The sequence below is a fragment of the Zeugodacus cucurbitae genome, chromosome 3 (assembly GCF_028554725.1).
Source record: "Zeugodacus cucurbitae isolate PBARC_wt_2022May chromosome 3, idZeuCucr1.2, whole genome shotgun sequence".
In the NCBI taxonomy this organism is placed as follows: domain Eukaryota; kingdom Metazoa; phylum Arthropoda; class Insecta; order Diptera; family Tephritidae; genus Zeugodacus; species Zeugodacus cucurbitae.
The window spans coordinates 41,454,512-41,467,529 of NC_071668.1; the positions used below are offsets into that span (position 1 = coordinate 41,454,512).

Here is a 13,018-nt window from a genome sequence, read left to right on the forward strand (position 1 = left end):
AGGCTGAATTTTCCGACTGTTGTGCCAAAGACACCTTCTTTACCCACCCTGGCGTTAAAATCACCAAGCACGACTTTTACATCGTGGCGGGGGCAGCGCTCATAGGTGCGTTCTAGGCGCTCATAGAAAGCATCTTTGGTCACATCGTCCTTCTCTTCCGTTGGGGCGTGGGCGCAAATCAGCGATATGTTGAAGAACCTCGCTTTGATGCGGATTGTGGCTAGACGTTCATCCACCGGGGTGAATGCCAGGACTCTGCGACGGAGTCTCTCTCCCACCACAAATCCAACACCAAATTTGCGCTCCTTTATATGGCCGCTGTAGTAGATGTCACAAGGACCCACCTTCTTCCGTCCTTGTCCCGTCCATCGCACTTCTTGGATGGCGGTGATGTCAGCCTTAAGTCGTATGAGGACATCAACCAGCTGGGCAGAGGCACCTTCCCAATTAAGGGTCCGGACATTCCAGGTGCATGCCCTTATATCATTATCCTTAAAACGTTTGCAGGGGTCGTCATCAAAAGGGGGGTGTCTCATCCGAGGCTTTCGTAGATTTTTCATTGGGGGGTGTTTTTATGTGGTGGGTCCCAAACCCTACGCGCAACCGCATAAGCGGGCTTCGCCTTCTCACTTTAGCTCGTCTTCAAACGGATGTCTGTTGGCTACCCAGAGGATACTTGGTCTAAAACCGGAAGTCGTGAGCTGCTTGAACCATGTGGAGAAGAATCGTTTCTGGCCACTCCCAAGTGAGTGAGAGACTTCTACACATGATCCCATCCTCCATGTCGATTAGACATACATAATTGAAAAATGTTTGCATTAGTCATTCCAATTTTTCTTTTTAACATTTTTCATTTATATTTCAGGTTTCAAATGCACTTTATTTGAAGTCAATATCTTTAAAACTTATCATTTTATGCGGAATCTGGCTGGATAACTTTTTTTTAACTTTTTAGCTATGTTGTAATGAATACAAACTTAATTTCAATTTAAGTATATAAATTAATTTTTTAACACATCATTTTATAAATTTAACAATAAAATACTACAATATACTAAAAGACGTATACGTTTTAGCAATTTATAAGTTTAAACGATTTTAATAGATAATACAAATGAGGATCGATAAGACCCATGGTTAGTAACCATGTGGCATGATTTGAGGTTAGTAATGCAGGGTTAAGAAAAAAGTAAGAAAGGAGAAGGTTCGAACGTAACCGAAAATTTAATACCTTGGTGAGTAAACGGAATATATTTTAATATGAAAAAAAAAAATACATTTAGTGCTTATATGAGCCGAAAGAAAGGTTTTTAATGTCAGTGCCTACAAATTTGCTAAAATTTGCAATATTGATGTGGGTTCTGCTAGTGAACTCACTTTATGGAAGAATTGAGCTCTATAGATATATCTTTAAATGATTATGACAGCCAAGATACCAATGATAGTGATAGTGACAATGCGAATATTGTAGTAAAAAATGATAAATGCAAGGAAATAAGAGCTTGGGTTTTACGCAATAGAGTTTCCCACAATATAGTGACTGATTTGCTTCAAACCTTTGCGAAAAATAGGTTTAGTGGATTTGCCCTTAACAGTAAAAAGTCTTTTAGGTACAAGTCGAAAAAATTCAAATTCAAACCATTCCAAGTGGCACGTTTTTATATAGAGGGATTCAAAATTATTTTGAGATAAATTCATTTCCTCGCCTTGAAACTAAAGATAGCATTGTACGTGATATAGGAATAGATGGTCTTAGATTATTTAAAAATTCGCATAAAGTATTAGGGCCAATTTTAGCGTTCATCGTTGAATTTCCAAACGAATTGCCATTTACAGTAGCATGTTTTCCTGGAATATTAACGATTTCTTAAAAGACTTTTATGAAAAAGTAGCTTATTTAAAAGAAACCAGGCTTCAGGTAGATTCTTGTCCTGTTAAAAAGAAATTTAACATTCGTTTATTTTGCTGCGATTCTTTCGCTCGAGCTTTTGTCATAAGTGTGCAATCGCACACTCGAAAAAGCAGCTGTTCGAAATGCGATCAAATCGGAGATTACAAAGAGAGAAGAGTTTGTTTTTCAAAACAAGTTCATCAATTAAGAACTAACTTGTCTTTTAAAAATAGAATTGATAAATCACACCATATTAATCCATTCAAATTTAGAGAAAATATTTTAGAATTGGTAATTTCAATATGGTGTCCCAATTTCCATTAGACCCGATGCATCTTGTTGATCTTGGTGTATGTAAAATGTTGCTTCAATTGCTGATTAAAAAAGGGAATATATACATATGTAACTAAAATTAACGAAAAATTAACTTTTCTCTCTAGTTTAGTTCCTTCTGAGTTTGGCAGGATACTTCTACATATCCTGCCAAACTTAGGCAGTTTTTATTGTATTTAGGCATATTTGTCCTAAAAGATTAGCAGTGACCATTACTACCACTTTTTATTATTGCATGCAGGAATAAGGCTGTTATCATGTGAAAAATCATATAGAACTGAAACTAACGTTGCCCAACAAATCTTACAAGAATTCGTTGATTTGTTTGGGAATATATACGGAGACCATTTAGTTAGTTATAACGTACATGGTTTACTGCATTTAACTGACTGCACTAAGCAATTCGGTCCTCTAGATCAGTTTTCAGCCTATAAGTTTGAAAACCATATGCAATATTTGAAAAAAACTTATACATAAATCGAATAAAATCTTTCAGCAATTGCATTTAAGACTTGATGAAAGAACTAATAAAAACATTGAACCCAACAAAACTTTAAAAATTAATATATTTAATATAGATAATAAAAAAAGTTTCTTATTGTTTTAGTAAAAAACTAGGCCCTATAAAAGTAATAGGTATGACACACGAATCTGGATGTGTTATGGTATCTGCACATTGTTTTTTAGATGTTGAAAACTACTTTGAAGAGCCTTTAGAATCGTCATCTAGTTTAGGTATTTTAGGAGCGAAGAGATTAGATAAAAATGTATTCAAAATTAAAAAAGACGACATAGTTTACAAAAATTTCTCTATTCCACATGAGGGCAAGTTTCTTCTTATACCAATTCTACACCATTTATTTCATAAATTTTCAAATTAGGTTTATAAAGTATTTATGTACATATATTTTTCTCGGCTCGGCTAATAATATTGTGTAATAACGTTTTCTTAAATATTTGAAAAAAGAATTTTGATACTGCCAATTTTTATTTCCCAATTAGAGGGAAAATATATTTGACGAAATTGACTTGGAGGACTGTCCAACAATGTCTTCAACTACCGCAAGAGGTATATTTCGTTTCAATATATTGTTACTTTTTTGTTATTTTAGAGCAGTTCAAAAAAACCTGTGGAAGGAAACGGTTATCTAACACACATATAATTTATTTCTTTAAATTTCTTTAATATTTTATGTTTCCGCCCTTTTTCCAGAGGTTATTGACATGTTAACCACTATTTCTAAACAATTTGAATGAAAATGTAAGATTACAACAGTTTTTAAATGCATAAAATATCATTTTTCTCTAAATGTCCCTTTGATTCTTTTCCATATTATTCATAAAAGTGAAGAAATGGCACAACATAAAACGGTCCGCGAATAGGGATGCAAACGATGTATCGATGTTTTTGATGCTTTATTACATTGGAATTCGATTTTTGTAAAATACGGAGAATTCGTTAAGGGAATGTGCGCTTGGGCAATACTGCGGTTACTTTTATGATTTACTCCATTTTAAAGATGCTATGGCTAAAAGAAATACTTTTTTTTGTTTCATAAAAAAATCAAAAAATCGCGCTGATACAACGGAATCTTCGGATGAGTGTCAAACAGAATACTAGTTTGATATTTGGAACCAGAATAAACATTTGGTCCACCAAAAGGTGAAATGTAAGCTGTCAAATTTATCTACAATTACAGAGACGGAAGGTTGAAGAGAAAGCCAATAGCGTTTGGGTTGACATGAATACTGTGTTTCCGGAGTTGTATAAATAGGCTTATTAATATTTAAATATTGTGGCCACTTCAGTGCCGAGTAAACGAACGTTTTTTAAACCCAGGGCAACTATCACGCAGAAGTCAAATCGAAAAGAAATGACAGTGAAAAAACTTTCTATGCCGTTGTTTTGAAATTCTGTTATTAATTGAGAAAAAACTTTAACATACATATAATTCTAAGTGAAATAAAATGTATCAAAAAAAAAAGTAAAAAAAGTTTAAAAATACAACGATGTTTCGATGTATCGATGTTTTAATGTCCGATGTTTTTGATTTCGATGGGTTTTGAAGAAACATCGATACATCGAACCATCGATGTTTCATTTCACGATGTTTGCATCCCTATCTGTGAATGCAAGGTCCTCATCCGCAAAATTCATCAATCGGTATGCCGAATGACTGGTAAAGAAGTCGACAACGTTGAAACCGAATATACGCTTGATGCAGCTTTGGAAATGGACGAAAAATTTAAATGCGACGAATTTGCTGCTGCAACGGTAAACAATATATAAATATTTTTTCAATAAACAATTAAATATTTACACACTATTTTTTTATTTACAGAAACAATTCGTTTTGAGACTAAAAGGTACCTCAGATAGTGTACATGATGATGATAGACTTGTTTATTTATGTAACTGGGACTGTAGGGGTGGGAAGCAACCTCTCTCCAAATTCCTGCTAGTTTTCAACATTTTATACGATAAATGCTGTTTTTTTTTATTTAATATGGATTGGCAACATTCGAAAAACAAGGATTTATAGGAAGAGTAAAGCTGAGGAGTGAATCATTTAAATATTTAACAATAAGTTATATGTATTTATTATATTACTAAAAATAATTTTTTAATACACTAAATTATAAGACAGCAATGTGAATTATGAATTGAATTCAAAATAACAAATTAACAATGAATTATTTATTTTAATTTAAACTACAATGTAATTTTTGTTAAAAAGAATTTGAGAAAAATTAAATATAAAATAAACAACAAAAAATCTTTTATTTTGAGAATCGAAGACGAGCCTCACGGAATACTAAGCCGTGTGTTTAACCACTAGGCTAATATAGCATGCATCGACGAGCTATCCTAAAAGCAGTTTTCTCCACTAGCCTTCAATTTCACCAAAGTGTGAGAAGGGAGGATATAGTTTTATTGTAACAGAAAGCGTGTGCTCAAGAAGGTGACAAAAAAACACATGTATACAAAAGTTTTGGAAGGTTTTTTGATTTGCCCTTAAGAACGTGATAGGAAAGTGTGACAATTAAACCGGCATGTCACTAGGTAACATGACCATCACTGTTCTAACGAGGTGATTATTTAACAGCCCTATTCTGAAAAAACCTCATAACTGAGATGAGAGGAAAATTTTTAGAGATTCCTTGTAAGGCATATTTTGTGAAGCAATTCTGGCTCGAACCTCATAATAAAAAATTTTAAAAAGTCACCACGTGAGGTGAAAAGGATTTTGCTGTTTTAATAAAAATAAACAAGTACAAATATTGAAAGAACAACTTAGGAGGAGCTACAACATTATACATTTTTTTTTTTCAAGCAGCATCCTGAGCTGCAACGGAGGAAGCTAACTCCGACCAACCCTCAAGAGCTCCAAATGATTTGGTCCGATCGGAGTTAGCAGATATAAATATAAATACTATATGTACTTTACTAAAGTTATTTTGCTCTAGAGTTCAATTCCGGATGATTGTCCGTCCGATAACCGAAAACCTATAAAGAGCTATAACCAAGCCATAAAATAAGCTATGAAAGTTGAATTTGGTACAAAGGATCGTTATAAGAAGGGGCATATTTGGATTAATTTTTTTGGGAAAGTGGGAGTGACCACGCCCCCTACTACTATTTTTGTACATATCTCGTAAACTACTAAAGCTATATCAACGAAACTTTCAGAAGTCGTTTTTTTCAAACATTTCTTTATAAGTCTAAAAATGGAGATAATCGGATTATAACCACGCCTACCTCCCATACAAAGGCTATGTTGAAAACTACTAATAATGCTTTAATTCAGTAAGGAAAACCACCAGAAATCGTAAATTTAGGTATAAAGATGGTACAGAAGGGCTGCACTCAAAATTATATCAAAAAATTTTAAATGGGCGTATCTCGGCCCACTTATGGGTCCAAAGTCATATCTCAGAATCTCTCCGACCAATTTCAATGAAATTCGGTTCATAATATATTCTTGGCTTCACAATGATATGTTATGAAAATAGTCCAAATCGGTTCACAGTCACGCCTACTTCCCATATACAAGAATTTTGAATTCGATCTGAATCTTTTACATTACAACAAATACTGAATTTATAGTAATCGGAACATAAGTATTCGTATATGGGATATTTTGAAGAAATTCAGAGGAAATATTCTTCTTCTTCTGCCAAAAATGATTGAAATCAGGCCATAACTTCCCCTAGCTCCCATATACCTAATATTAGGGTTTTCAAACATTCAATGGACTTATTACTATTAACATATATGCCGAATATGTGAGTCACATTGTGTGTTATAATAATAATTTTAAATAAATAAATAAATTGAGAGAGTATAAAATGTTTGGTTACATCCGAACTTACTTGTTTGGTTTGTATTTGATGCATTGTCCGTCCATGAGTGAGTTTGTTTTGGGTTAGTTAATAAATATTGTAAAAATTAAATAAATAATGTAAGTTAGTAAAAATAAATAAATAATAAATATATACAGATTTATTTAAACATATGTATACACACAGGACCGTCTTAAGCCAAGCTGGGGCCCTTAGGCACACAAGAATTCGGGGCCCTTTTTGAAAGTAAAAAAACGACTTATACTAAAATTGTTTTTTACATTTAATAAAGGTAATCAAATACAGTTCTGTTGAGCAAAATCCTCTATTACATCTTTAAAGTCAATTTTTTTCTATGTACATAATTGACAAACTACTCAGTCCTTCTTGTAACATTGTTGTTCGCAATTCATTTTTTATTCTCTTAAGCTGCGAAAATGACCGCTCTCCACTACAATTGGTAACCATAAGACAAAGGAATATTCTAGTAGCAATTTCTACGTTTGGAAAAGTTTCTTCCAATTTATCTGATTTTATTAGGTTATGTAAGTTTGAGATATTTAAATCCGCTGATTGCTTTGCTGTGTTTTTTAAATATTGGCTTAAATGAAAACATTCTGTTTTGAGCTCATCTGCATTAATGTCTTCATGATAAAATTCTGAAAATTGTTTGCATTTTTTGATCAACTCGCCAGATTAAATTGTTGTTAACTGACAAAGAAAACTAAATCGGTTATAAATTTCTTAGTATGCTGCCAGATATATTTGACCAGATATATTTGATGCATTGTCATAGCTCTGCCCGCGACAATCTTTTATAGGAATATCAAGGCTTTCAAAAAAGTTTAAAATGGTATCTGCTATATATTGAGCATTATGTTTATCGATAGTCAAAAATTACATAAATCTCTCAATAGGCTGTCCGTCTTTTACGTATCTAACTATGAAAGTTAGTTGGTCAACATGGGACTGATCTGGCGTAGAATCAACGCTAATAGAATAGTATTTTGCTGATTTAAGTTTTTTGACAATGGTTTTCATGGTCTTGCTGTCCCATTAAATTAATAAATTAATTACAAATATTTGCCGTTTCCAGGATTTCCGCGGTTTTGGACGTGATCAGCAAGAAAAGGATCAAATTCACTAATCAGTTCTAAGCATCCCAAATAATTCCCATTATTTTGCGATCCTAATGTCTCATTATCGCCACGAAAAGCAAGCCCTCTTGAAGCCAAAATTCCAATAGTTAATTTCTGTATTATATTGGAAAAGCAACTCAGTATCAGTTCGTCCAGTAGTTTTCATTCTTACAACATAATTCAGCACAAATTCCTTATTACCCTTAACATGTTACAAATTCCCTGAGTTCCTCTGTGTTCTCATGCTCTATCAATAAGTTACTATAATCCCTCGCCTTATTTGTTTCTTCAACCGTAAAAAACGAAGTAAGATTTGGAAGTTTTTCCGTTGTTTCTTTTTGAGCTGTAACTTTTTTCTTTTTTGTGAACCACTTAAATATGTTCTTTTCGACATAATGAAATTGTTCAAAAATGAACATGTTCGTTGATACCAAGGGACATTCAGTACGCATCAATATATTTAGTTTTATTACACTTAAGAATATTCAACATATTAGATAAGATATGAAACTGTGTTCTCACTATTTTAAAAACACATACAGTCCACTAATATTGAATAATTACTTTTTCTCTCGGAATGTGTTATCTTCGCCAATGCTGAGGCAGTACAAAGTAAATACATAAACAAACGCTTAAATAAATAATTGTATGTATGTGATTGGCGTTGCAACCGTTTAGCCGGTTATAGCCGAATCGACGATAGTGCGCCACCTGTCTCTCTCCTTCGCAGTTCGGCGCCAGTTGGAGATCCCAAGTGTAACCAGGTCGCTCTCCACCTGGTCCCTCCAACGGAGTGGAGGCCTTCCCCTTCCTCGGCTTCCTCCGGCGGGTACTGCATCGAACACTTTCAGGGCTGGAGTGTTTTCGTCCATTCGGACAACATGACCTAGCCAGCGTAGCCGCTGTCTTTTTATTCGCTGAACTATGTCAATGTCGTCGTATAACTCGTACAGCTCATCGTTCCATCGTCTGCGGTATTCGCCGTTGCCAATGTTCTGCGGACCATAAATCTTGCGCAAAATTTTCCTCTCGAAAACTCCTAGTGTCGTCTCATCTGATGTTGACATCGTCCAAGCTTCTGCACCGTAAAGCAGGACGGGAATGATAAGCGACTTGTAGAGCTTGATTTTGGTTCGTCGAGAGAGGACTTTACTGTTCAATTGCCTACTCAGTCCAAAGTAGCACCTGTTGGCAAGAGTTATTCTGCGCTGGATTTCGAGGCTGACATTGTTCGTGTTGTTGATGCTGGTTCCCAGGTATACGAAATTATCTACGACCTCGAAGTTATGACTGTCAACAGTGACGTGGGAGCCAAGACGCGAATGCGCCGACTGTTTGTTTGATGACAGGAGATATTTCGTCTTGTCCTCATTCACCTCCAGACCCATTCGCTTCGCCTCCTTATCCATGCGGGAAAAAGCAGAACAAACGGCGCGGTTGTTGCTTCCGATGATATCAATATCATCGGCGTACGCCAGGAGCTGTACACTCTTGTAGAAGATTGTACCTTCTCGGTTTAGCTCTGCAGCTCTTATAATTTTTTCCAGCATCAGGTTAAAGAAGTCGCACGATAGTGAGTCACCTTGTCTGAAACCTCGTTTGGTATCGAACGGCTCGGAGAGGTCCTTCCCAATCATGACGGAGCTTTTGGTGTTGCTCAACGTCAATTTACACAGCCGTATTAGTTTTGCGGGGATACCAAATTCAGACATCGCGGCGTAAAGGCAGCTCCTTTTCGTGCTGTCGAAAGCAGCTTTAAAATCGACAAAAAGGTGGTGTGTGTCGATCCTCTTTTCTCGGGTCTTTTCCAAGATTTGGCGCATGGTGAATATCTGGTCAGTTGTCGATTTTCCAGGTCTAAAGCCACACTGATAAGGTCCAATCAGTTTGTTGACGGTGGGCTTTAGTCTTTCACACAATACGCTCGATAGAACCTTGTATGCGATATTTAGGAGGCTGATCCCACGGTAATTGGCGCAGATTGTGGGATCTCCCTTTTTATGGATTGGGCAGAGCACACTGAGATTCCAATCGTCAGGCATGCTTTCTTCCGACCATATTCTGCAAAGAAGCTGATGCATGCACCTTATCAGTTCTTCGCCGCCGTATTTGAATAGTTCTGCCGGTAATCTATCGGCCCCCGCTGCTTTGTTGTTCTTCAATCGGGTAATTGCTATTCGAATTTCTTCATGGTCGGGTAATGGAACATCTGTTCCATCGTCATCGATTGGGGGATCGGGTTCGCCATCTCCTGGTGTTGTACTCTCACTGCCATTCAGCAGGTCGGAGAAGTGTTCCCTCCATAATCCCAGTATGCCCTGGACATCGGTTACCAGATTACCACCTTGGTCTCTACATGAGGATGCTCCGGTCTTGAAACCTTCGTTAAGTCGCTTCATTTTTTCATAAAATTTTCGAGCATTCCCTCTGTCTGCCAGCTTCTCAAGCTCTTCGTACTCACGCATTTCGGCCTCTTTCTTTTTTTGTCTGCAAATGCGTCTCGCTTCCCTCTTCAGCTCTCGGTATCTATCCCATCCCGCACGTGTTGTGGTCGTTTGCAATGTTGCGAGGTAGGCAGTCTGTTTTCTCTCCGCTGCGAGACGGCACTCCTCATCGTACCAGCTTGTTTTTTGTCGTTGCCGAAAACCAATTGTTTCGGCTGCAGCGGTACGCAGTGAGTTTGAGATGCCGTTCCACAGTTCCCTTATACCGAGATGCTGATGAGTGCTCTCAGAGAGCAGGAGTGCAAGTCGAGTAGAGTATTTCGTGGCTGTCTGTTGCGATTGCAGCTTTTCGACGTCGAACCTTCCGTGTGTTTGTTGACGGGCATTCTTTGCTGCACAGAGGCGGGTGCGTATCTTCGCTGCGACCAGATAATGGTCCGAGTCTATATTTGGTCCTCGGAGCGTACGCACGTCTAAAACACAGGAGACATGTCTTCCGTCTATCACAACGTGATCGATTTGGTTCCGCGTGTTTCGATCAGGAGACAGCCAAGTAGCTTGATGTATTTTCTTATGCTGGAATCTGGTACTACAGACGACCATATTTCGGGCCCCAGCGAAGTCGATCAGCCTCAGGCCGTTTGGCGATGTTTCGTCATGGAGGCTGAATTTTCCGACTGTTGTGCCAAAGACACCTTCTTTACCCACCCTGGCGTTAAAATCACCAAGCACGACTTTTACATCGTGGCGGGGGCAGCGCTCATAGGTGCGTTCTAGGCGCTCATAGAAAGCATCTTTGGTCACATCGTCTTTCTCTTCCGTTGGGGCGTGGGCGCAAATCAGCGATATGTTGAAGAACCTCGCTTTGATGCGGATTGTGGCTAGACGTTCATCCACCGGGGTGAATGCCAGGACTCTGCGACGGAGTCTCTCTCCCACCACAAATCCAACACCAAATTTGCGCTCCTTTATATGGCCGCTGTAGTAGATGTCACAAGGACCCACCTTCTTCCGTCCTTGTCCCGTCCATCGCACTTCTTGGATGGCGGTGATGTCAGCCTTAAGTCGTATGAGGACATCAACCAGCTGGGCAGAGGCACCTTCCCAATTAAGGGTCCGGACATTCCAGGTGCATGCCCTTATATCATTATCCTTAAAACGTTTGCAGGGGTCGTCATCAAAAGGGGGGTGTCTCATCCGAGGCTTTCGTAGATTTTTCATTGGGGGGTGTTTTTATGTGGTGGGTCCCAAACCCTACGCACAACCGCATAAGCGGGCTTCGCCTTCTCACTTTAGCTCGCCTTCAAACGGATGTCTGTTGGCTACCCAGAGGATACTTGGTCTAAAACCGGAAGTCGTGAGCTGCTTGAACCATGTGGAAAAGAATCGTTTCTGGCCACTCCCAAGTGAGTGACAATCAAAAACTTTCCTCACTTGCGTGAACTTCTACACATGATCCCATCCTCCTAATTAAATAGTTAATAATTAAATAGTTAAAATTCATTGCTATGCAAAACAACAGCATTCAAAAGACAATAACACAAACATTAGTAAGGATAAGATGTTTGCATATGATAACCCATGGGTTCTTAGAATACATTTTAGTAACTGTTTGTAAATGTCATGTAAATCATTGTTATATTCCACATTAAAACAAACCCAAGGTCACACAACATAGGTTCAGACAATAACCAACACATGAACATGCACACATACACATATATTAAGATAGTTCTTAAAATTGTATTATCATTCTGGGATTCCCCGAATCATAGACAATGTCGACATTTATGTTAGGCCTTATTTACACGGTGCCCTTATTTTGAAGCCCTTATGGTGAAGACGGTAATGTATACATATGTCTTTTATTCATAAATAGAGGAAGTAAAATGTAAAAATACAGTAAGTAACATGTTAAGGGTAATAAACAAAATAAATACTTATACTTATAGTACATAACGAATCGGGAAATATGATTATAAACACATGATGTAGCTTTCTCTACATATAACATTCCAAAAAATGGGGTTTACGGTAACAATTTCGGTGTCTTGTGAATCTTCTACAACTTCATCGAAGCCAAGGTCTGCAGCCACACCATGCTTCAATCAAAGGCTGTCTCAATGGTATTACGTGCTTTGACGTGCAACTTATTGTAACGCACTTCTCTTGAATTTGAAGGTTCTGCGACTGGCGTTAACAGCCATGCTCCAATGGATATCATTGGTCACCTTGGTCACAGACCCTTCAGAATTTTCCTCTTAATCCCCGATTCCTCCTGCTTCTCAACAATACCCGCACAAACAAAATAAAACAGTTTCTCTATACTAGTTATAACCCTCAAATATTTACATATTTGTTTTCAAATCTTGATGTAAAACAATACAAACACAGATGTTTGAGAAAATTGTGTGCTTTTGAATTTTTTCTAGCATAAGGTAATCATCACAAAATGCAAAATTTACACAATAGTGAGTGTGGTGATTTTTGTGAGGGCATGAGAATAGGGCTGTAAATTTATAATAGGAAAGGTATCGTAATAAAACTTTTAAATAATTCTAATTATTGTCATATTAATCATTGTTATATTCCATATGCAAGCATCAGTAAGTTAATCCGTTTATTTATTTTTACACTTTATAATATTTATTAATTATTGAAATTATTTAGTTTATACAGATTTTCTACTCACTTGATAATCATTCATTTTGATTATGTCTCCGTTTGCAACTAAAATATAGTATGAGAGTTTGAAACTAATCCAACTATTATGAAAATGACATCTGCTTTGACTAAATAATACTCTCCACTTTGTAATAATATTCTCTATTCGAAAAACCAGTATCAAACTTTTTTATAGTGTATAC

At 36.9% G+C, this 13,018-nt stretch overlaps 2 protein-coding genes across 2 annotated transcripts in view; one reads left to right on the plus strand and one right to left on the minus strand.

Moving 5' to 3' along the window:
- LOC105219453 (homogentisate 1,2-dioxygenase) overlaps window positions 1-13,001 on the minus strand; it is a 64,233-nt gene extending 51,232 nt beyond the window's left edge. The window contains exon 1 of the mRNA XM_054227946.1: window positions 12,844-13,001. Within this exon, the coding sequence (XP_054083921.1) occupies window positions 12,844-12,858 (15 nt within the window). The 5' untranslated portion in view covers window positions 12,859-13,001. The remainder of the gene's footprint in view (window positions 1-12,843) is intronic.
- LOC128920519 (uncharacterized) lies at window positions 4,231-4,981 on the plus strand. The gene is made up of 2 exons (XM_054227952.1): window positions 4,231-4,499; window positions 4,567-4,981. Exons 1-2 carry the CDS (start codon window positions 4,266-4,268, stop codon window positions 4,765-4,767), a joined length of 435 nt encoding a protein of 144 aa, XP_054083927.1. The 5' UTR covers window positions 4,231-4,265; the 3' UTR covers window positions 4,768-4,981.
- Window positions 13,002-13,018: the final 17 nt, after the last annotated feature.